This window comes from Choristoneura fumiferana, chromosome 28 (assembly GCF_025370935.1).
Source record: "Choristoneura fumiferana chromosome 28, NRCan_CFum_1, whole genome shotgun sequence".
NCBI classification, from domain to species: Eukaryota; Metazoa; Arthropoda; class Insecta; order Lepidoptera; family Tortricidae; genus Choristoneura; species Choristoneura fumiferana.
In genome coordinates, this window is record NC_133499.1 from 230,369 (window position 1) to 255,983 (window position 25,615).

The 25,615-nt window shown below is 39.4% G+C and overlaps 1 protein-coding gene and 1 long non-coding RNA gene across 2 annotated transcripts in view; both read right to left on the bottom strand.

The window, feature by feature from the left end:
* Positions 1-1,615: 1,615 nt before the first annotated feature.
* On the bottom strand, positions 1,616-8,637 carry LOC141443965 (uncharacterized). Its single transcript, XR_012453102.1, has 2 exons — positions 8,557-8,637; positions 1,616-7,946 (listed from the first exon to the last, which is right to left on the bottom strand). It is a non-coding gene; the product is annotated as an uncharacterized lncRNA (long non-coding RNA).
* Position 8,638: 1 nt separating this feature from the next.
* Positions 8,639-25,615, bottom strand: part of Sos (Son of sevenless guanine nucleotide exchange factor) — a gene marked incomplete at its 3' end in the record, with an annotated part of 61,619 nt that continues 44,642 nt past the window's right edge. Inside the window, exons 25-34 of the mRNA XM_074109064.1 lie at positions 24,477-24,591; positions 23,296-23,382; positions 22,082-22,202; positions 19,968-20,033; positions 18,488-18,566; positions 16,752-16,842; positions 14,895-14,961; positions 13,194-13,318; positions 11,387-11,454; positions 8,639-8,695 (exon numbers count right to left, since the gene is read on the bottom strand). Of these exons, the coding sequence (XP_073965165.1) occupies positions 8,639-8,695; positions 11,387-11,454; positions 13,194-13,318; positions 14,895-14,961; positions 16,752-16,842; positions 18,488-18,566; positions 19,968-20,033; positions 22,082-22,202; positions 23,296-23,382; positions 24,477-24,591 (876 nt within the window). The remainder of the gene's footprint in view (positions 8,696-11,386; positions 11,455-13,193; positions 13,319-14,894; positions 14,962-16,751; positions 16,843-18,487; positions 18,567-19,967; positions 20,034-22,081; positions 22,203-23,295; positions 23,383-24,476; positions 24,592-25,615) is intronic.

Consider the following 25,615-nt stretch of genomic DNA (forward strand, 5'->3'; position numbering starts at 1 on the left):
CTGGAAAGTCAGGGAAGCTCATGGTGGTCAGAGAAAGTCAGGGAAAAAACTCGTGATTTCCCAAAACTTAACTCGATATTTTGACACCATATTTCTACCACTAAAGAGTGGCACGGATTCGATTTGTAGCATTCGAAGATGGCGGATGTAGACAATATCTAATTTTGCTATTTCTGTTTCTTTGGCTAGTTGAAGTATAATTTTGATAGTGTTTTATGCGGCGATTAACCTTAACAGTGAACAGTGATCACAAAATTCTATATTGCTCTCGTGTCTGACATTTTTTAATGAGCAAGTTGTCTCCACGTGGTTTCTGGAATTTTACTATCAAATTGCAAAAACTACAATCACCGTACAAAGTCCTTCTCAAAGAGAGTTTACCTTGACACTGGCGAAATTGTCCTATTAATTAGGACAGAAAAGCCATATTTTACAAGAGTAGAAGAAGAGTGGCACCATAAAAACAGTCAACGAAAAAGTGGCCATGTTCGGTGTGCAGTGAATACCCATCATCGGGTCTAGCTTAGTATCCCGGGCAGTAAAAAAATCATTTAAGTGTCTTATAACCTGCTTTGAAATGTATGTGGAACCTTTGTGCTAATAATGTCATGTTGACATCTCATACTTTTGTCAAGGAAATCATAGTGAAATTAATTATTAAAAGGTTCCAGGCTGGGCCATGATTCAATCTGTTGGACTGTACATGATTGGTCAGGGAAACTTAGAGGACGTAGTTATGCAAACAGGAACCAACCCACACCTCCCCCCAAAAATTGAAATCAGTATGCAACAAGTTACTAAAATGCACTCTTATCGAGTTGATAGAAGGTGCATTTTACTAACTGCTTGCATACTTATGTAAACTTTGGGGGAAGTGTGGGTTGGTACCTGTTTGCATAACTACGTCCTGTGGCCAGGGAAAGTCAGGGATTTTTTTGGGATTTGTAGTCGACACCCTGATTATTAACCTCTGCACCGCCACAAAACATAAGAAGTGACGTGCTATGTACGCCACAGAAAAACCAGCGACAAATCAACTTGATTTTTAATTCCATTGCAGAAGGATTAGTTTCGAGTTGAATGTTGGTCATGTGTGACATTCCATTGGCTGTCACGACTGGAGTCATCCAGCATGGCGGTGAAGACATTCAAAAGCCAAGTGCGAGTCGGACTTGCGCACGAAGGGTTCCGTACCATTATCTGTCTGTATAGCATTAGACATTATCAAAAAAACGGCAAAAAAAATATTATTTATATTTAAAGTGATTATACAACTAAAGATTCTGTGAATATTTTAAGCGTCGACTTGCCGTTATTAATATCAAGCAAAAAACCGCAAAACAATCACGTTTGTTGTATGGGAGCCCCCGTAAATATTGATTTTATTCTGTTTTTAGTATTTATTGTTATAGCGGCCACAGTAACATGTGAAAATTTCAAGTGTCTAACTATTACGACTCAAGAGATAGAGCCCTGTGACAGACGGACGGACAGCGGAGTCTCAGTAATAGGGTTCTGTTGGCACCCTTTGGGTACGGAACCCTAAAAATTAAAACATTACGATAAAAAGTTAACAATCAAAAATGATACCGTAAAACAAAATAAAACACGCATATAAACTGTATATTATATGTCATATATTTATCACAATAATATAGTATGTACAGGTAACTCTACTATCATACAGGTGGTCTTGTCTTAAGCTACTCTACATAAATACACGCGCACATACATACCAATAACTATACTACATCCATAACACAGCATCTCAAATTTTTGTATACATTTTTCTACTAATGAATAAAATTATAATTATCTATGTATGTATGTTCCAAAAAAGGCGCCTTTCATTTCATAGAAATTGTTTTATTGCATTTCACGTTGTAATATTCTTTGCCCTAACGTAATATTAGATCGAATGATAGTTTGGCGTAGTTTTTCTCCAATAGAAACTGAAAATATTTCGAGAATTCTTTTACATAACAAGGGTTACTTAGAATAGGTTAGGTTAGATTTGTTTGTATCTACAAAAGTAGAAGATTTTAGTATAATTTAAATTATATGAAACAACCATTCGGCCAAACGATACACTAGGACAAAAAAATATTCGATCAATCGATTTTCAAAAAGCAAAACTGCTTTAGCATAGACAAAAATTTTAGTCATACAAATTTTATCGCAGTGTTTATGTAACATACAACATGACATACACGCACACATTTACACATCAGCGGCGCGCGTCGCGGCGACCCTAACATATACAACTCTTAACTATGTCTATGTACATAAATGCATTTTCATTGAAAATTATATTTTTTACATTCCACCCCTAGTGTCAACATTGCGTAAGCAGAATTTTAGTAGTTTTTGACTCCCTCCTTCCCTTTGTCAGCAAAAGTAAGCAAAGTTCTAACCTTCCCCAGCATGCTTACGTAAACAATGGTATATTTTTCTAAGCAGTTTGGGTTTGGTTGTTGTTATAGTCTTTAAGACTAGAAAAACAAGCAATGAGCAATGAGTCATAGAAAATCTTCCTTGCTAGTATCTTAATGAGGGCTATCGTTTTTTGTCTCACTAGATGGCGCACTGTTGCGTGAGGTTTTTAAGTGTGGCTTTCAGAGTCTGTTATTACGGGCGTTAAAACAAAGTTTAGATAAAAATCATATTTAACACACCTTAAAACCGCACCATAAAAATATCGAGCAACCACAGTGTTGCTTAGTCCCGTTTTGTTCGGAAAAAAAGGGAGGACAAAAGTTTCCGAAAGACAAAACTGTCTCAAAACACAGACATTCATTGCCCCGGAACGCATATTTGCCATAATTAATTTCAGATATTGCAAAATATTCACAAATTTATTCTAATTATAAATAAACCCGCGTAGCTCACCCAAAAACTATGAGATTTGACATTTCGGAGACCTCACGCTACACTAGCGCCTCTAGCGGCGAATTCATTCGCGATAGCCCTCATTGGGGCTTTTGACATTAGTTGCTACAATATGACGCTCGTTTTATCCTTTACCAGTTGACACTAGGGACGTTGGGAAGCGTTGCTCCAACCAACCTCATCAAAACGCCGTCCACGTTTTACAATAAGCAAAATTTTATTTATTCTTGACCCCTTTGTCTATGATGTCTAGTAAATAAAGTTAGCACTCTCTTTTTTCATTTAAAAATTTAATTCAAAAACGTACTGCTACAGTAGCGACATCTAGCGGTGGTTTGCAGCAAACGTTTTTCCTATAGCAGAGGATTTCTATGGCAGGCTAGTTGGCTTCTACTATCGTGTAATCCGTTTGACGTTTGTGAAATTTGCGTCACGTTTGTAATTGGTTGAATAACGAAATGAGCCAATCGCAAGCAAGTCTGTGACGTCAAACGGACCCCGCAACACTAACGCCATCTAGCTACATTCCTGCTGTCAGAACTTCCTCGTTGAGGGCAATGAGAATGGGCAGCTTACGTTGAAATTCATTGGCACGTCTCAAGACCTCAATTATTACATCCGGGACTGAGACAAAAGATGCTCGCGGGGTAGATTTAGTCTCATTATTAGTAAGCCCGTGCGCGGCCGGGGCGGGCGGCTAGTTTATAAAATCAGTATTCATTACAGATTTAACAAAACTCAACGTTATACATCCGATAACACAAGACATACGTTTCAAAAAAATACAAATCATGGAATGTCGATTATAATTCATTTCATACTTTTATTTATATTTACAAATGTACGTGACTGTGTATAGTAGCATAATTTTATAAATTTATATTGTAATATTAGCCATAATTTTTTTACCGCTGAAACTGTAAATTTATCCAAATTTCTTTAAACGATCTATGGGTTAGTTTTCATAACAACTCTGAAGAATTAATGGAGTTAGAAAAAAAAATAGCTATAACAAAATATACATTATGACAAACATTACGTTATTAATGCTAATTTGTTTCTTTTGAAAATAATTTCCAGCACTTAGACTACTATTCTTCTAAGTGGCGTTAAAAATTCTGTACAACAATAGGCCAACGGCAATCAACACCAATGAGGGCTACCGTTTTTCGCGCTCACCAGTTGGCGCCACTGTAGACAAAGGTCCTGCCTGAAGTAGGTATAGCGGTTAGTTATTACGGGCTTGAAAACAAAATTTACATTTAAATCATATTTAATACCTTACAAATCGAGCATGCCACAGCCACAGTGTAGCGTAGACCCGAACTGTTCGGAAAAAAGGGAGTACAAAGGTTTCCGAAAGATAAAACTGTCTCAAAACACAGACATTCATTGCCCCGTAACGCATATTTGCCATAATTAATTTCAGGTAATGCAAAATATTCACAAAATTATTCTAATTATAAATAAACCCGCGCAGCTCACCCAAAAGCAATGAGATTTGACATTTCGGAGACCTCTCGCTACACTAGCGCCTCTTGCGGCGAATTCATACGGTATAGCCCTCAGGTTTAGTCCCAAATTGAGCAAAGCTTGTACTGTATTGGTACTAGGCCAACATCGGATATAAATGGGTTTTGCTGTGGGGTTCTCTTGATTATAGGCTATACCTAGTGCCATCCACGAAGACGCGTGATTTTGTCAAAATTAGCCATTAATAACATTGCAATAAGAACCACGGCACGCGTCATAGTGAATGACTCTACCTATACCCGGGATCGATTCCCAGTCATGGTGTATAACGTATGAACAATCGAATGTTTGCTCTATTCTACCTTGGGTGTCAAAATAATTGACGTCATAAAATAATACGACTCTAAGAAAAAAAACCAGTCTATTTTGGCTTTGAAAATCAGTTCAATTTAAATTTAGAAACAGGGTTGCGAATCATCGAAATAATTATGTTAATTGATAATTATCGGACAATTATCCAGTTATTAATTATACAAAAAAATAACATATGCATAACAAAAGTAACAATCCTTACATTTCTCGTAACGCCAAAAAACTGACTTATTTAATTTCTATTTAAATTTAATAATTTTTATGCAAGATAGCATCACTTAAAGAATTGGTTAGCAACTTAGCACTTTATATTTATTCTGTGTCAAATACAATCTTTGCTTAGTTTGAGACTAGGTCATTGTCGATAAAAATAGACCAAGATTGAGGCCAAACGTAAGCCTATTTTTTTATCCACTGTTTATTTATCCACTATTAGAGGAACACTTCAAAAGTTAGTATCCTAGGCCTTCCTACCGGGTTTCTTAATAACAGAGCTCTGAAATGGTGAACTATTTGATTTATTTGGAAAAAATATTCATATCAAAATATTTTGAGAGAACATAATATGGACATACCCAGTGGCAGATTAGCCTCGTAGCAAGAGTAGCGAATGCTAAGGACCCCGCGCGTCTAGGGGCTGCTTATGCTGCTAATGCTACTGAGGGTAAAAAATATCAATTCGGAAAGGTAGCGTGAAAATAATTTCAAATCAATGTATACTTACAATACTGCCGCCAAAGAAAGAGATGGTATCAAAATGATGGACTTTAATGTGTTTTATCTAATACTTGTCATTTATTATTTATTAATTGTACCATGTATAATTTCAGTGGTGCGAAATTACAATTACATGGTAATTAATGGTACGAAATTATTTTATTTAGATTGCTCTTCTACTTTTTTTTAACAGATGTGGACAAACTTTAATGTGCAATTTTGCTCGACTCACGTCTAAAAGTGGATATTAAAAGAAAGAAGAGATGCATTGAAAATAGAAAATATAGAAAAACTGACAGTAACTTATTACAATTATAAAGATACATTGGTAAGTTTATTCAGTACTCGTTTTGCGAAGTATTGTCATTTTAGTTTATTTCACAACGAGTAAGTTTTTGTTTTTATATTTATTTTGAGGGTGCATCCATATTAATATCTATATATGACAGTATGATGACATAAGAATAGCTCACCCTTTTGGAGCACTACTTATTATTTACTGCACCGGGTTTTTTTTTATAAATTTTGGTGTTCAACTGCAATCATCTTTTTGCAAAATTAGTTTTTTTATATTGTTTAGCTGAAATCATGCTGTCGAATGAGGGCATTTTGACAGGAGCAATATCGCTAGATGGCGTTAGTATCGAGTCCGTTTTACGTTACTGTCTTTCTACGATTGGCTCATGGTCTAACATCCGAACTTAAAAAGATCTGCACTGATCTGGTAAATTGATAATAGAATGAAATGTATTTTATAATAAATTTAGTATATTAGAAAATATATTAAAAATGATTTTTATAGAAAAAATGGCATCATTGAGATAATAAGAAAATATTATATTGACTTAAATTATAAAACCTATAGAATATGGACGAACTACTGGGTTGCCAGGTATAAACTTAAACTGTTATGTCAATGCCAGTTACTTTCACTTGATTAGATAATAGAACAAAATTGTATATCAACGTAAGCACTGTTTTATTAAAAATCATTAAAAATTATTAAAAAAAATTAGCCTGTCCAGGATTCTTTTAGCAAACCCATTTCTAATATACTATCTAATTATTAAATACATTTCATTCTATTATCAGACCGGTGCAGATCTTTTCAAGTTCGGATCTTCTAATATAATTTGGTTTAACTAATTACAAACGCGACACCAATGTCAAAGTTTTCAAACGAACCTCGCGACAGCGCCAACTAGCGTGTCACAAAAATACCTCGATCGACAACATTTGCAATAAGTACAGTCAAAAAAAAGTAGTCGACAAAAAAAAAAAATTAAGTCAGTTTTATAAACAATCAAAACGACTGTACTACTGTATGTACCATTTTAATTCCTTTAAACAAGATAAAATCACGCATGACAGCGTCCAGTGACAGGTTTATATGCAAAGCTGTTAAGCCACCATGCGTTTCTTTATCTTTTCTTTTATTTATATCCATTTATGTTATTATATTTACACTACATCTTATAGTGGTGTCGCGTAGGATACCTATATCACCGTAGCTATGGGGTTGCCTCATCGACCCCACACACACTTGACCCCACTAATATGCCACTTATTCACAAAACGTTCTCTCACATCCCATTTCGCCCAAAAACCCTAGGAAATGTGTTTAAAGTTTTTTCACACTGTTTTGCCGCATTGCCCCCTCAGACACTTAAGTTCTCGCTTGACCCCAACATTAATCTTAACTGCGCTACAGAATTCCCTTTTCGCTATAACCCTGATGCTTCATTGTCTAATGTGGTAGTTGCAATACCTATATCCATATCTATACGTCGTTTGTTTTAGTATTTCAGGGTAAACAATCTTGAAGTATTTTTATTGAAAAAAAAAAAAAAACTTATGAAACCAAAAGAATGCAAATGACCATATATTATATGTCATATTTGCTGTGACTTGTCAAGTGTTTTTCAATAAAAAAACACGTCAAGATCGCTTAACTACTTTCTAATGCTAAAAAACGAAGCCTTATTAAGACAGTGACAGTGAATGCGACTGCGATGGCAACGTTAGATACGGCATCTAATGTTGTTGTTTTCTTTCGCCTTAAGAACTCTTTCGAAGTTCATCGACCTCGCAACTTCCACCAAACTTCTTTAAAATGCAGCCCCCGACCTTTTCAAATTTGTCCCTCAAATGACCCCACCGGCATTTGTCAGGTTGTCCCTTCGTGTTCTTTCGCCTCAAGAACTCTTTCGAAGTCCAACTCCTCCCGCTTCCACCAAATTTATTTAAAACACACACAGCGACCTTTTCGTACTTGTCCCCCAAATGATCCCGCCATAATTTGTTTCATCACAAATTGAGTACACAGCACGCGGCCGCAGTGGCGCCGCTCGGGCCGTCACAGCGTGTCGCAGGTGTAGTGGACCTCGAGCGAGCCGTCGGCGAGGGGCGTCGCGCGCAGCGTGCAGCGCCAGGGCTAGGGCCGCGCGGGCGCCAGCGGGGGCTTCGGGGGCAGGCGGGGGGCGCCGCTCGTCGACCTGGGGTACAGGACGGCCGGTCAACAGCGCGAAATGCTTTGGGATCAACGTGGTGTATTACAAGAGAGAGAAATACAAATGTGTGAATAAAACGTGTGACCGGTCTGCGTGGTGTGAACTCAGGTGTGTGTGCGAGTGATTCATGCATCGCGAGTGGGTGGCTTGTGTGCATGTATAAGTGTGGTTTGTGTGCGTGTATATGGGTACTTTGTGTGCATGTATAAGTGTGGTTTGTGTGCGTGTATATGGCTTGTGGTGGAGTAAAAGAACCTTTGCCGGATCAACTTGAACTCACTCGAACTGCTTTGCCTTTAAACACATTCATCATTATCCCAGCCCATAGACGTCCCACATCACATTACATATTAAATGCGCTAGCTTATACATTATATACAAGGATAAATCTAAGATAATCTATTGTGGGGTTTATTTGAAACGATTGAGCGTGAGGTCGGTACCGCAGCATTCCAAATGTATCGACACGATCCAGATAAACCATGTGCCAACATGTGTATGTGTGGTCTGTGGTGTGTACTCACTAGTACGTGTGTTAATGGTTCGTGCGTCGCTAATGGGTGGTCTGTGTGCGTGTAAATGTGTGGGTACTGACTGGTGCGTGTGGTGCCTCCGCTGCAGGATGGCGGAGTGCTGCGGGGGCCGCAGCGCGGGGCGGGCGCGGGGCGCGGCGGCAGCGGCGGCGGCGCGGGCGCGGCCGGGGACCGCGGCGCGCGCACCGGGGGGGACGCCGTCTGCGCACACCGACACTGTGTCAGCAAGAGGCAATAACAAGGCACGACGCGCCGTTCTATACTCTACATCAGTCTTTCCTGACGTAGGCGATAAAGCCCCTTTGTGGGCGCTAGAGGCCTAGAGGGGGGCGGTAAGGGGCCCAGAACATTTTTCAACTTTGTGCCTTCATTAGGCGAGACTAATATGTTATTGAGATTTATAAGGTGAAAAAAATGGGGGGGGGGGGCACTACAAAATAACTGATTTTTAAAGTGGGCGTTAGACGAAATAAGTTTGGGAAACTCTGCTTTACATTTATTCACTCCTTATGCTCGCAAGAAACTTGATACAGTCAAAACGATTTATAATTACATCGAAGGGACAGCATTATTTGGTCGTTAACCCTTTTCCAGGCGTAGCGCACACAGCGACCACATAAATGTACCATCAGCCAAATATGTGGTCTACCACCCTAAAGTTGATAATCGTTTGCATGTCATAAAACAATACGGCCAATAGACGTGTCTGTCAACTTGAAAGTTCGACTTTAGCGACATATTCATTTTAAATAAATATCACGGGACAATTCACACCAATTGACCTAGTCCCAAAGTAAGCTTAGCAAAGCTTGTGTTATGGGTACTAAGCAACGGATAAATATAATTATATAGATAGATACATACTTAAATACATATTAAACACCCAAGACACGAGAACAAACATTCGTATTTTTCATACAAATATCTGCCCCGACACGGGAATCGAACCCGGGACCTCAAGCTTCGTAGTCAGCTCTAACCACTAGGCCATCTGGTCTGTCTGTCATTTGATAGGAACTTGTTTAAAAATTGATAGACCACTTTTTATTTGGCTGATAGTATGTACACAAATATTCGACCTTGCAAAATCAATTCCAGTCAATAAAAATATTCGTTTTTAATTTAATTCCTCACAGCATAGGTAAACAATATAAAACTATAATACGGTATTTGACTATTTTGTATACGTTTTATAAATCAAAACTACACAATGCCTGTTATCGAATAGAAAAATATTTTTTAAGCTACCTTTACAAATAACAAAGTTATAAAGGTTTGAAATTCAAGATTAGACAGAGAAAGACATACTGGCATGTGACGTCACACGCCAGTAGCGCCATACTTGCTGCATAGAGAAAAGCGTTTGAGAAAGAGACAGGTATATAGATTTTTCAAAAAATCACTATAAATCCATTTTTCAACCGATTTAAATTTTCTCTTCGCTAAACACTGTCTGTATATCTATATTTTCACAATAATATTAAGATATGGCAAAATCAGGAGTTGTCAAATACCGTATTAATTTTGTGGTAGCATATCGAAATCCGCGGGGTCTAGAAACGAGTTAAACGAGGTTGATCGTTATAACTAGTATTATTTTAAATAATTTATTGAATCAGGCGTTACTTTGCGGAGGTCCATATCAATGAACTAAAATAATTTCCTTGCTCACCCGCGACCTTACGATAGCTAAGCTTATGCAACATATGCGTGTTCATGTTTGTGTATGTTTTAGAATGCATGGAGATTATTAGAGGTACAACAGTATGGGGTCTATTATTAATGAGCAGGTAAATTTAGTTTCATCTCCCTTGCTACGGCTTGGATCTAATTTCAGCAATGGTAGTTAATAAAACGTGCCTTGACAGTAAATAAATAAAAAGCAAGGTAGTTTTGTAGGACGGTTAAAATTTATTAATAATTTGTGGGTAGTTTTGTTTTGTTTGATAAAATATATGTGGGTATTTGGGGAGTTACAGTGACAAATTAAAACGGTGGTTGTGGTTTGTTAGTCTAACAACTGGTAGCATGGCTGAAGATGTGCTCTGGTTGAGTTCGAAACGCGTCAGTGTGGTGTGATGGTGGTGATAGATGGGTTTGTTGATGTGCATGAACACGCATATTTTGCATAAGCTTAGATATCGTAAGGTCGCGGGTGAGCAAGGAAATTCTTTTAGTTCAGTATTATTTTGGTATATCAGATAGTGTTGAGACTTTGTCTTGATCGTTACATCCAATATGACGTTAAAACTGGTGTCACTTTGAACGATTTTGACTGTTTTCGGACTGGATATAGATATAAAATGAATATTTATGCTCCGGTGCATAAGATCTAATCTCCGTCTGAGACCATCAGACGGCAATCAGACGCCAACAGCAACTAAAGAAGAAGTTAACAATTTATTTCTAAAAGTCAGTCTTCATTTAATAATACATTTTTCTTTTAATCTAAATTTAATACAATAATTATTACACTTAAATAATGATTAAAACGGTAAAAGTACTTAAAATTTTAGACCCTTCTGAAGGTATAGGTTAAAATAAAATAAAAAAATACGATAACAAATTACCAGAAAAAAGGAGATATAATATGTCTAAAAATATAACTAAACTATACTTTTAGAGCAAGCTGAGCCAAAAATTTCATGGTCAGAATCTGACCCCACTACGAGTTGAGCTGGATTGCCTATATTATAGTGTTTTTTTTTATTTTATTTTTTATTCGACCGGATGGCAAACGAGCAAGTGGTTCTCCTGATGGTAAGAGATCACCACCGCCCATAAACATCTGCAACACCAGGTCCCTACTCAACCCATTTTACTGCATTAAATAAATAGAACTAGGCAATTGTGATAAATGTCTGTGTGTGTGTGTGTATGTTTGTGTGTTACCTGTGCGGGCGGCGTGTGCGGCCTCGGGCGGCGCGGGGGGAGGGGCGGCGGGGTGCCGCAGCACGCCGCTGCAACAAACACCCGCCGTCAACACTTAATTAACCTTTGGTAGGCCGTTGGTATTCAAAAAGAAAGCAGAAGAAATTTGGATTCTAATTAGGAAATTATATTTTATGAATTTATTGTTAAAAACAAACATAATTAAACTATAGATAGAAAATTTGGCCTGAATCGCCGTCAATGGGCAAGGCGCCCAGAAGGCTGGCCGTATTTCCTCGTTGTATAGCGATACTTATACGCTGTACGAAACGGCCAGCCCTCTGGTCGCCCGAGGCCTCTATTAGGCGCGTCGACAAATCTTTATACAGCCGACGCGCACTTGGCCCCCAAGGCCCCAAGGTTTCAACACCAAATGCCGCAAACATGTAGCTGGTTCCCAGGGCGGCATATTTAAATAAATTATTAAATACACATTACATTGGAGGGGACGGATCCGTCACACGGCAGACCGAAGGTATATTAGGCAAAGCTCTACGTAGGGGGCGACACTAGCGCAAACCTCTATGACAACGTCAGTTCTCTTCATATTTTGTCGCCATGAAAGATCATGGCCAAAGAGTATTAGCACCTATATTATTAGTAACAAAATAACATGATATTTACATCAATAGTAACGACAGAGCTGTATTTCCAAAAATGTAATTGATATAATATGATACCATGGCATTTAAGATACTCAAATGGTACATTGTGTCTTTAGGGCGGTAAATAAGGAATTACGAACGAATTCGAAGCCCGTCTATTAGAAGCCCGCAGTCGAAGATTGAGGGATTTAATGAGTCGATGTTCGTAATTCTAGTACCGCCCGTGCGACATACAATGTTTTTCATAATGTAATGCTTTTTTTATACAATGATAATAATAATAAATTCATTTATTTCGGGCAACTTGGCCCATACAATAAATACCTTACAGACTAACATACATATTTATAATCAATATTATTTAAAATTAATTTGGGAGGCTTGCGTTTGGCCACAATCACGCCTGATGGAGATGGAGCACGCTTGCCTAGTAAATGCTCATTCACCCTAAACTTGAAAGCGACCAAATTTGTCATAATTTTTTTTCCGCTGAAACCGTACACTTTTCATAAATTTTTAAACGTCTATAGGTTAGGTTACATTTGTTTTATAACTATAACAATTCTGAAAAGTAAACAGTTTCAGAGAAAAAAAAGAGCTATGTCAAACATTACATTGTGACTAACAACTTTCGACCAGTCGATATACCGGGTGTGGCCTAAAACATAGATCATACTCCTCCAACTGAACAACATTAGTTCAGCGACTTTTAGAAATAATTAGAGTTTTAATTTTTATTACACTTTTAAGTTTATTCAAAGAATGCTTGATGTTTGTAGCGTGACAGGCGCCGTCAGTTGTGTTCTAGGATGGCGTACATTGGTAGCAGTATTTAATTTGTATGAAAAAAGGAAAAATCAAAGACTCCATTATTTTTAAAAGTCGCTGAACTAATGTTGTTCAGATTGACGAGGGCGATCTATGTTTTATCGAAAATACAAACTGAAATGCGCTGGGAATCGAACCCAGGTCCAGGGAAAAATTTGGAATTGAAATAAAAAATACAAAAAGATTCCAAAAAACCAATCTTGATCTATGTTTTGATTTTTTGCTCGTATTACAGGCCACACCCGGTAGACCCACCCATTGATCATCAGTCAATTCGTGTGGAAGATTTTCCATTTGCACTGAATGTAGTGCCCGAAGGAGGGTTTATGACTTACAGTGCGGCGTGACGGGCTGCGGCTGCGCGGGGGGCGCGGGGGCCGCGGGGAAGCAGAAGGCCGAGCCCGCGGCCGGGGACGGCGGCGCCGGCGCGGGGGACCGCTTCGGAGACATCACTGACACTCTGAGAACAAACGACACAATGAGGGCTATCGTTTTTTGTCTCACTAGATGGCGCACTGTTGCGTGAGGTTTTTAATTGTGGCTTTCAGAGTCTGTTATTACGGGCGTTAAAACAAAGTTTAGATTAAAATCATATTTAAAACACCTTAAAACCGTACCATAAAAATATCCAGCGACCACAGTGTTGCTTAGTCCCGTTTTGTTCGGAAAAAAGGGAGGACAAAAGTTTCCGAAAGACAAAACTGTCTCAAAACACAGACATTCGTTGCCCCGGAACGCATATTTGCCATAATTAATTTCAGATATTGCAAAATATTCACAAAATTATTCTAATTATAAATAAACCCGCATAGCTCACCCAAAAACTATGAGATTTGACATTTCGGAGACCTCACGCTACACTAGCGCCTCTAGTGGCGAATTCATTCGCGATAGCCCTCATTAAAACATAACCGCCAACCCTATCCTACTAATATTATAAATGTGAAAGTTTGTGAGTGAGTGAGTATGTTTGTAACTTCTTCACGCTGAAACGGCTGGACGGATTTGGATGAAATTTGGCAATTAGATAGCTGGACGTCTGGAATAAACATAGGCTACTTTTTATCCCCATATTCCCACGGGATAGGGATAAAATCTCGAAATAACAACCGATGGGCTTAGAGTAATGAAATTTGACATGATTATTTCGAATGTAACGTCAATGAAAACCACGATTTCATTTTCGGGAATTCCCACGGGAATTTCAAAAATCCCGAACTTTCAATTCAGCTGCTATTTACTTTAACTAAGTAACCAATTGCTATTCAATTTAACCACAAATTCATCCGTCTAAGAGCTACGGTGCCACAGACAAACAGACAGACACACATAGCGGTTAAACTTATAACACCCCTCCTTTTGCGTCGGGGGTTAAAAAACCAGAATGATGGACTAAACTGACGCCAGAATGAACGTCCCATGTCTTGGAAAGAGATGGGCAGGATGATTTGAATTATACAAAAAAAAAAAAAATCCCATAACCCATAGGTACTCACCGGTTCAACGGGTAGCGTACGAAAGACCGAATCGAACACAACAGACGCAGTCTCGCGGTCGGTGTCAGATTATAAACAGATGGCGACGTATCAGATAACCGTATTTGGCTAAATAATATACTGATTGTGTAACGATTTTTTAATTTATTCACAAACAAGTTGTTTCACGCAACGTGTAATCCAACTAATATTCTAAAACCAGCTTAATCAGAAGTTTTCATAGTATTCACTAAAGTTTACGGAAAAGTTTTTTTTCTCTAATTTTGTTTTTATTTAATAAGTATTCCTAGAAAAAGTGTTGTATGTATCTTTGTATAAAAAAGCTCGTGGCGTCTTTTTCTTTCGATGTTCGCCACGCTCACATCGTAACCCACGCCACTCGCCTTTTTTGACCCCTCTTATACAACGCAGCTTAAAATACTATTAAAAGTAGTCCTCTTTTTAACGAATTCATAATGAGACTACAAAGACAACTTTTCTTTATCACGACACGACGCACGTAGTTAAAAATAACCGTTTATTCAAACTCTAGGTTCTCACCTCGGCCGGTCTCTCGCTGGCAGCGGGCTCGGCGGCGGCCGCGGCGGATCACTCACGGCCGGCACGGCTGTTAAAACAGACACGTTACGTTAGCAAACGATCAGAACTTAAATACATTCTGAAGTCGCTCAAGCTTGTCAAGTAGCTGCTCAGAGATATCGGCTAGGCTTCGTCGCCGTAGTCGAGGAGAGGGAGTACAAGAGAGTAATCTTAGTGTGCAAAGGAAGGAAGTTTTGCAGGCCAATCCAATTTATGAATAGTGTACAAAGACGCAATTACCCGACCATAAGCATTTAGTGATGTGAAAACCTAGAACCTAGTGCAAAATAATTAATCTGTTCAGTAAATCGATTAATTTATTAATTGAATAGATCAAAGTATTTTTGTCTATGTTATTATTTACAATACTTGATTTAATCCCAAAGACTGTTTATTTAATTGTAAAGCAATAATTATTTTTTAATTTTAATGTAAGTAAAAATAAAAATCGCTTATTCATCCATCCCCGCATTAATCGATTTTTAAAATGTCAAATTTTCCACCATCTTGAAGCTAGTCTATGCTTAATTCAAGAAATAACATCAGATTTTGACGAACTTTTCAAATGAAAATTAAATATTGAAATCAAGTGAATTTTGGTGAAAAAAGCGATTAGACGTCTAGTTAAATAAAAGACACGAAATATAGGTTAATGTGTTGTTGATGCGGTCCAGTGGGTGCTTGGGTAAGGCTCACGAGCGTCTTGCCCGCCCGTTCCAGTGTGTTATGAATATTGATGCGTACGATAACTATATGCGTCAAACTCTGATACAAGTAGTTTCTCTTTTAAGGGGCTACCCGAGGTTTACATCGATTTTTGACAAGTTTTGAATCGTATCTCCTACTTTTGCACTACATATAGAATTATAAATCAAACGGCTATCGGTTCTCCAATCTTTTATCTCCATTTTTGTCTACCGGATTTTGACAAAAAATTAATACTTCATATTGTTTTTTTTTTTTTCAACATTGCCTGAAAAAACACTTATTTCGTATCTCTATTGACGTGAAAGATCTAACATAAACGAAATCTACATATTTGGGTTCGTCTCTGACGTCTCTAAAAACTGGTCGAGGGTTCTCATTTGAAACTAATTAACACAAAAGTTATGGCCAGATAACCAGTTTTTGGGCCTAAAATTGTTCAACTTTGATGCCAAATGTCTCGAAATGAATTAACTGTGAAGTAATTATGGGATACTATATTGCTTAAAGCCGTTGTTGTTACTATAATAAGCTACAAAAATCATTAGAAAACTATCCCCTTAAGTGAAGTAATTCTTATATTAGAAGAAACGGGCCATCGTTTGTAAACATCAATATTCATAACAAGAATTTTGATGAAATCGGTTTGCTTACTCTTTATATAAATTATATTGATATAAACCATTCATCCCAGCGTATATACGTCCCACTGCAGGAAACAAGCCTCCTCTCAGAACAAGAGGGCTTGGGCCATAGTTCCCACGCGGGCCCACTGCGGATTGGGAACTTCACACGCACCATCGAATCGCTTCGCAGGTTTGTGCAGGTTTCCTCACGATGTTTTCCTTGACCGCAAAGCTCGTGATAAATTTCAAATGTAATTCCGCACATGAATTTGGAAAAACTCACGAGGTGCGAGCCGGGGTCTGAACCCACGACCCTCTGCTTGAGAGGCGACAGGTCAAACCACTAGGCCACCACGGACACAAACCATAGTGTAATACAATGTGCCCCAACAACTGTGCTTTTGTCCCCTCGCTGACGGGACAGGACAGAATGACAACAAGAAATAGTTAATCCACCCGTTAGAGTAGTGGTGTGGAGTGGACTCACGGGTGTGCGCTTCGCTCTTGGGCTTAACTTCGTGCTGCGCGTGCGCATGTTTGACGGTGCTGCTGCGCGGCAACAGCGGCGGCACCCGCTCCTGAAACGTACAACGTCGTCTTCATTTTTACAAGATTTTGTTTAACTTGACCTGTTCGTTTACTTGTTTACTAGTGTTTACCCGCGATTCGATCTGGTAGTTACAAGATTAGATTAGATTAGATTTATTTATTACCTAATGAAAAAATACATTATAAATACATGTCAGGTAATTATAAGAAATTCACAAAAGGATCGTCAAATTGTATACAAAAAAAAAAATAGTGGCAAATTACAATACATTGTCAGCCAAAATAAAATTAGAATTAAACTTAAAAATAATAATAATAATAATCACACACAAACAATACACCTGGTGTTGCAGATGTTTATGGGCGGTGGTGATCTCTTACCAACAGGAGACCCACTTGCTCGTTTGCCATCCATTCGAATAAAAAAAAACAAGGGAATTGAAATTCCATGATTTTACAAAATTCCCCTGGGAAATCCCAAAATTTATATCGTGGTCTTAATTGAGGTTAAGAACAACTGTACAAAATTTCATGTCTCTAAACCTAGCGGTTGAAATTTCAAGATTTTATCCCCCCGTAGGAATATTGGAATAAAAAGTACCCTATGTGTTATTTTAAACGTCCAGCTACCTACATACCAAATTTCATGATTCCAAGCCCAGCTGTTGTTATTTCGAGATTTCATCCCATCCCGTAGGAATGTCGGGATAGAAAGTAGCCTATCTGTTACTCCAGACGTCCAGCTATCTACGTATACCTTCCGCCGCCTAACTTTGCCTAAAAGTACCACAAAAACTATAAAGGTATAATTCCAATAATTGAATAGGCACTATACCGTTAAGCGATTCGAACACAATCCGGGAGTAACGTAAAGACGTCGCATAAAAAATGTATCTCAAAAATGCGTCAAAACTGAGTATTAAGTAATGAACTTTTAGGCAGATTTATATGGCGCGTGGTATACCAAATTTCAGCTAAATTCGTCACACACACACACACACACACAAACTTTCACATTTATAATATTAGTAGAATTTATTTGGGTCAAATCTTGCAAGTTAAATTTGACCCACTTCCTGTGATCGAATCGACTTGAAATTTGGCATACTGATATAAATCTGGTGACAATGCAACAATCTGGCAGTGACGACCTGGTGGTCCGGCCAGGATCGTCTCCGCAGGACGGAACTCTTCAACGGTTAATGGTACCGATTTGAAATTTGATACAGAAATGTAGTTTGAATGAGAATAAATAAAATAAATATCATGGGACACTTGACACCAATCGACCTAGTCCCAAACTAAGCAGAGCTTGTACTATGGACACTAGGCAACGGATAAACATACTTATATAGATAAATACATACTTAACCCGAGAGCCCGAGAACAAACATTCGTGTTATTCACACAAATATCTGCCCCGGCCGGGAATCGAACCCGGGACCTCAAGCTTCGTAGTCAGCTTCTCTAACCACTTAGCCATCCGGTCGTCAACAATGCACGTACAGTCAAAAAAAAAGCTTGTATTAAAAACGAAATTTTTAACAAAAAACTTATTGTCGTTTCATTGCTAATATCTAATGTCGTATAGATCATGGTACGGAATCCTTCGTGCGCGAATGTGACTCGCACTGGCCGGTTTTTTATATTGTGGTCGGATGAAGGATCACTCACGTCCGGATAGAGCACGGAGTCGGCGAGCGGGCCGCGCGGCGACAGCGCTGGCTTTCTCTCCGGCGCGTACAGAGGCGTGCTGCAAACAAACAATATTTACATCAATATCGAACCGACGTTTAGTACCATATAATTTTATTTTTAATCAGTCAAGCAATCAATCATTTTTATTACCCTTTGGGCACAGAATTTTAAAAAGCAATCATTTTTAAGATTGGTTTTTTGGAATCTTTTTGTATTTTTTTATTTCAATTCCAAATTTTTACTTTTACGGTCATCCCGTAAAACCTAAATTGAAAATACAAACTGAAATATAGATGCACAGAAAAACCAGAAAAATAAGACCAGCACTGGGAATCGAACCTAGGTCCTCGGCATTCCGTGCCGTGTGCTATACCGCTATACCACTGCTGGACAACGGTACAGACACGAATTTCCCCTATGCACCACATATCTCAGCTTGTTTGTTTCTTATTTAGTCACTTAAGCAGCGACACTAGCGACATCTATGCTGTAGCCCTCATCGAGAAACTTTCGGCACTCCATTGGAACTAACCGCTCACCCGGACAAGAGATGTCGTTATTAAGCAATCAAATTAAGATTGTGTTTTTTGGAATCTTTTTGTATTTTTATTTCAATTCCAAATTTTTACATGGATAGATAATGATAGATTATGTTTTAATGTTTTTTATTCTGGACTATGGAATAATCAACCCGTAACCGACCGGACTATCGTAATTTGGCGGTAAAGAAAACTCTTTCATTTTTAAAATTAATTGATGCTACTGAAAAATCTGATATATTTTCCTGTTAATTAGAAAGGTTAGATTCAGTGGGACGTATATATAGGCGGGGATGATGATAAATAAATTGCAAATAAATCACATGATAACGGTGCAAAATTTTAATACTCTAAGCCAAGCGGCTGTGATTTCATCGTTTATTGTGGCGTTCTAAGGGGAGACCTTTGTTCAAAGATGTCACCCGGCTGAAGATGATGTATTGTATTAATTCCCATGGTATAGCTAGTATGGCTGGTGTATGGAGCCGAAACTTGGACGTTCACGCAGAATGTCATACACAAGCTGCAGTCACGCAAAGGGCGATGGAGCGGGCGATGTTGGCCATATCTCTCCGTGACAGATTCCGAAATACGGAGATTCGGAGACGAACAAGCCTCACCGATATAGCCAAGGTAATCACCCAAAGGAAGTGGAAGTGGGCTGGACACATGCCGCAGGAGTGATGGAAGATGGGGGAAGGCCGCGATGGAGTGGAGACCCAGAACCGGACGGAGAAACGTTGGTAGACAGGAGATGAGGTTGACCGGCGACCTGGCAGTGGCGGGAAGGTGCTGGATGAGGAGAGCACTGGACCGAGATGAGTGGCGGGCAATGCAGGATGCCTACACTCAGCATTGGGTGGCTATGGGCTGAAGAAGAGAAGAGATAGTATGGCATAGATATTACAAGTACTGACCGTTCGTGCCGCGGCGAGTGCCTCTCTATCGTCCGCGGCGACGGTGGCTCCTCGCTGCGGCTGCCCCTGGAAACACATTACAATGTTACTCTCTCTTCCTCGTCGTGTTCTTCATTTCGGAAGGTCGCGCCGTCCTGATAAGCCTTTACGGAGACGTTGACGAACTGATATCGAAAATACAAACTGAAATATAGATGCATAGAAAAACCAGAAAAATAAGACCAGCGCTGGGAATCGAACCTCAGATCCTCGGCATTCCGTGCCACGTGCTAGACCACTACACTACCACTGGACAGGAGGTCAGACACGAATTTCTCCTATGCACAACATATCTCAGCTTGTTTGTTTTTCTTATTTAGTCACTTAAGCTGGTTTTATTTTTCTGGTTTTTCTATGCATTTATATTTCAGTTTGTATTTTCGATATGGGTTTTATGACCGTAAAATTAACACAAAATTTGTAATTGAAATAACAAAATACAATTTTAGTTGACGGTCTGCTTCCACACCTCTCTGTCCGCGGCCCGTTTCAGAGCTGCAGCCAAAGAGTTAATTTGATCCGACCATCGGGTTGGTGACCGTCCTCTGGGCCTTTTCCCCTCTATCTTGCCTGGCACAATCAGTTTCTAGAGGTTGTCTGACTTCCTTCGAGCAATATGGTCAAAATAGCCGATCGAAATTACAAACTGTGACATGGATGCACAGAGAAATCAGAAAAAGAGACCAGCACTGAAAACCCAGAACCCAACCCCCAGAGATCGAACCCAGGTCCTCAGCAATTCGTGCTGCGTGCTATAACCCAAGGTTGCTTAACCAATCTCTTGTCTGGATGAGCGGTTAGTTCCGAAAGAGTGTGACGTCTGTAGACGAAACAGATGTCGCTAGTGCTGCTGCTTAAGTAGCATAGTAGAAACAAGCAACCTGAGATATGTATGCATAGGAAAAATTCGTGTCTAGATTCCTGTCCAGCAGTGGTGTAGGGGTTATAGCAAGGAGCACGGATTGCTGAGGACCTGGGTTCGATTTCCAGCGCTGGTCTCTTTTTCTGGTCTTTCTGTGCATCCATGTCTCAGTTTGTATTTTCGATATGGTTTCACGGGATACCCGTAAAAGTAACAAAATTGGAGTTGAAATAAAATATACAAGACTTCAAAAAACCAATCATAAAATAGCCGATTTCTCGCTGGTAGCAGGTCGTGGAAATTCTGGTGTCCAAACATGTGTCTGTGTACAATAGTAGATTATTGTCGGGGCCTGGAAGTAGGTAATTGCTGGCTGAGTATGAGTATTAAACGGACGAGCTTGCGAGTCCGTTTAACTAATACGAAGCCAGCAATTGCTATTCCAGCCGAGACTAATATAAAGCTTTTCTCAAAATGTTGAATAATTCTGAATAGAATAAACTTTTTCTCAAAATATTATGAATTTAATTTTATTCCAATATTTTTCTTATGCTTTCCCGCCTTTTTTCATTAAAAAAACTGCAGGTTGTATTTTTCCACCGAAAACACCACAAGCTATTTCAGACCCAATAAAAAGTCCGGAGTTCCAACAAAATATCTGATACCGGCCATTAATTAGACTTGGCTGTATATGATTTGTGCCAACATTTCCATGGCATTTTTAACTTTAAAAAAAAATGTGACTGATTGCAGGCGCGCTAATTCATTATTGTCGAGCTAGCGCGCCTGCAATCTTTTTAAGTTTTTAATTTTTCGCTGACCATAAACTATGCACTTCACCTTCTGATATGTAAAGAATAATGTCAACTTTTCCGGACATTTTTGAGAAAAGTTACATAAGTAGCGACTCACTTGGCCTTGTCGAACAGCGCCAGCCCCTTGTCCAGCAGACTGAGCTGGCTGGACGCGGTGGTGGGGGGCCGCTCCAGCCGCGGGGACACCAGCGAGCCGCGCCCCTCCTCGTGAGGGACCCTGCCAGACACATGGTGTACAGCGACTCACTTGGCCTTGTCGAACAGCGCCAGCCCCTTGTCCAGCAGACTGAGCTGGCTGGACGCGGTGGTGGGGGCCGGCTCCAGCCGCGGGGACACCAGCGAGCCGCGCCCCTCCTCGTGAGGGACCCTGCCAGACACATGGTGTAACAGCGACTCACTTGGCCTTGTCGAACAGCGCCAGCCCCTTGTCCAGCAGACTGAGCTGGCTGGACGCGGTGGTGGGGGGCCGCTCCAGCCGCGGGGACACCAGCGAGCCGCGCCCCTCCTCGTGCCGGGACCCTGACAGACGAACAAACCCATTGGCTACATTGGGCCGATTCCTGGCCAGACAGTTGGTAATTTGCGCCGCCAGTACTAGCGCTGGCAGCAGCCATACAGGGTGGAAAGTTGAGATGGGGCAGCAAGGGCAGCTACTAGATCCCTTGCTGCTACGCGAAAATGCTCTTAGGAGACCTTTGCTAACTTTTTGAGTGATGACAATCGACATTCACAGATTTTTGATAAAATGTACAGTCAGCGAGAAAATCGACAGACGCCTTTTTTTAAAGCCAATCGGTCCCATTTCTGTCGTGGTTTAAAACACTCTTTGAGACCAACTAAGGTTAGAGTAAAAAGCCACAAATCAAAGAAAACTTTTTCCATACAGTTCGTAGGGTACTAATTTGCAGTGAAACTTTCTCATGTTGTTTTTTACGAAATCCTTTATGCTTAAAGAAAATTAAACAATATGTAGACGACTAAAAACTGAACATTTTAACTAAAGTTAGTGTCTTAACCCAGTATTGCTGTCCCGTCTCAACTTTCCACCCTGTATAGGCAATTATTATGGGTTAGTATAACGTCGTCTAAAAAGCAGCTGGTCTAATTTGCTAATTACCAATTGGTCTAAGTGGCAAGTGGTCTAAAAATTTAACTCTACGGAGCTCCGCTTCGCGATCGAAGCTTTAATTTCGCGTGGCTGAAAAAAGAGAGGTGTCATAAGTTTTACGCTAATGTCAGTCTATCTGTCTGCAGCATCGTAGCTCTCAAACGGATTGACTGTATTCAATGTAGTTTTTCAGAACATCTATTGAACTTTGAAATGATAATGTCAGGGATTTTCAACATTTCTTATTTGGTTCGGTTATCTAGAAAGAGATAGAATACAATACAATATAATGACTCTTTATTGTACACCAGAAATAATAAGCGATACAGAAAACAGGTACACAGAAAGAAAATTACAAGGTAAAGAATAGGCGGCCTAATCGCTTAAGAGCGATCTCTTCCAGGCAACCAACAGATGTAACAGATATTGATGATTTTTACGCTACTCGCTATTTGGCGTACGAGTTACTCTGATTGTTTGTTGGTGTGTATGTATGTGTGTTACCTCTATGCTCTGAAAGCGAGAGCGACGACACGGACGCGCCGTCCCACGCCCCCCCAGTTCCACTGGTGGGCGACAGCTGGGACACACCTGTAGCAACGAAAAAAAAAAGGTTTGTTAAAAAAACCACACTCGCGGGTTATCAAGACAGGCTCAGCCTGGTTTGGAGTCTGATAATTGAACCGTGTGCCAATCCAATATTTATTTATTTATTTATTTTTATACTACTGGAAGGCAAACGAGCAAGTGGGTCTCCTGATGGTAAGAGATCACCACCGCCCATAAACATCTGCAACACCAGGGGTATTGCAGACGCGTTGCCATCCTAGAGGCCTAAGATGGGATACCTCACGTGCCAGTAATTTCACCGGCTGTCTTACTCTCCACGCCGAAACACAACAATGCAAGCACTGCTGCTTCACGGCAGGATTAGCAAGCAAGATGGTGGTAGCAATAGCAATCCGGGCGGACCTTGCACAAGGTCCTACCACCTGTAAAAAAAAATCCAATTTATGGAAAGTGTAAACAAACCGATTTCATCTAAATTCTTGTATAAGCACCCACTGGATCGAATCAATAACACATTTATCTATAATTCGTGTCTTTTAACTAGACGTCTAATCACTTTTTTCACCAAAATTCACTTGATTTCAATATTTGATTTTCATTTGAAAAATCTACGTCAAAGTCTGACGTTATTTCTTGAATGAAACTCGTGTATAATCTGTAGTAGCATAGACTAGCGTAGAGATGGTGGAAAATTTGACATTTTAAAAATCGATTAATATTCTATTGAATAAGCGATTATTATTTGTTTACATTACAATTTAAAATTAGTTACTGCTTTTATAATTGAATAAACAGTCTTTGGAATTAAATCAAGTATTGTATATAATAAAATAGACAAAAATACTTTGACCTAATCAATTAATAAATTAATCGATTTACTGAACAGATTAATTATTTTACAATAGGTTCTAGGTTTGCACATCATTCAATGTCTGTGGTCGGGTACATGGCGTCTTTGTTTACCCTTTCTATAAATCGGATTTACATAAACTGTATTTTGCTAAATAAACTATTTTTCAACCGACTTCAAAAACCTTGAAAATAATTTTCCACTAGTTTGAAGTAGGTTCCATTTTTTGTAATTTATTTTTTATATATATATTTTTGTAACTGACTGAGCGTGTCGTCGTTGTTGGGGGCGTGGTCGGCGTGCTGCGGCTGCGGCTGGTGCGCGTGCGCGCGGCGCGACACCTTCACCGGCTTCAGCGACAGCTCGGGGTACTTGCGCGGCTGGAACCACACAATACAATACATTATACGGACGACCGGACAGCCAACTGGGTGTTACAGAACCAGACTACGAAGCTTGAGGTCCCGGGTTCGAATCCCGGCCGGGGCAGATATTTGTATGAATAATACGAATTTCTGTTCTCGGGTTTTCGGTGCTTAATATGAATTTAAGTATGTATTTATCGGGTGCCGCTCGAGGATATAACAACAATTGATATAATGCGACAATTGATATAATTTTAATTTGATATAATGCAATTTATCTTAAAAAAACCAAACTTATTTCTATTGTTATTAATTAATTCGATTTGATGTACTTTAGGTTAGGTTAGGTTTATTTTATCGAAAAGTTCTGTGAAGCTCCTATCCTTTGAAATTACATATATCAAATGTTGTTATACCGATCATGACACACCCGTATTTATCTATATAAGTATGTTTATCCGTTGCCTAGTGTCCAAAGTACAAGCTTTGCTTCATTTGGGACTAGGTCAATGAGGGCTATCGTTTTTTGTCTCACTAGATGGCGCACTGTTGCGTGAGGTTTTTAAGTATGGCTTTCAAAGTCTGTTATTACGGGCGTGAAAACAAAGTTTAGATTAAAATCATATTTAATACACCTTAAAACCGTACCATAAAAATATCGAGCATGCCACAGTGTTGCATAGTCTCCGTTTTGTTCGGAAAAAAGGGAGGACAAAGGTTTCCGAAAGACAAAACTGTCTCAAAACACAGACATTCATTGCCCCGGAACGCATATTTGCCATAAGTTTCAGATATTGCAAATTATTCACAAAATTATTCTAATTATAAATAAACCCGCGTAGCTCACCCAAAAACTATGAGATTTGACATTTCGGAGACCTCACGCTACACTAGCGCCTCTAGCGGCGAATTCATACGCGATAGCCCTCATTGGTGTCAAGTGTCCCATGACATTATCAGGGTATTAAGCGATATTGTACCGGATAACTCACGTCTTATCTTGAAGTGGTGGACCGGATTATTGCGGCTTTACGGACTT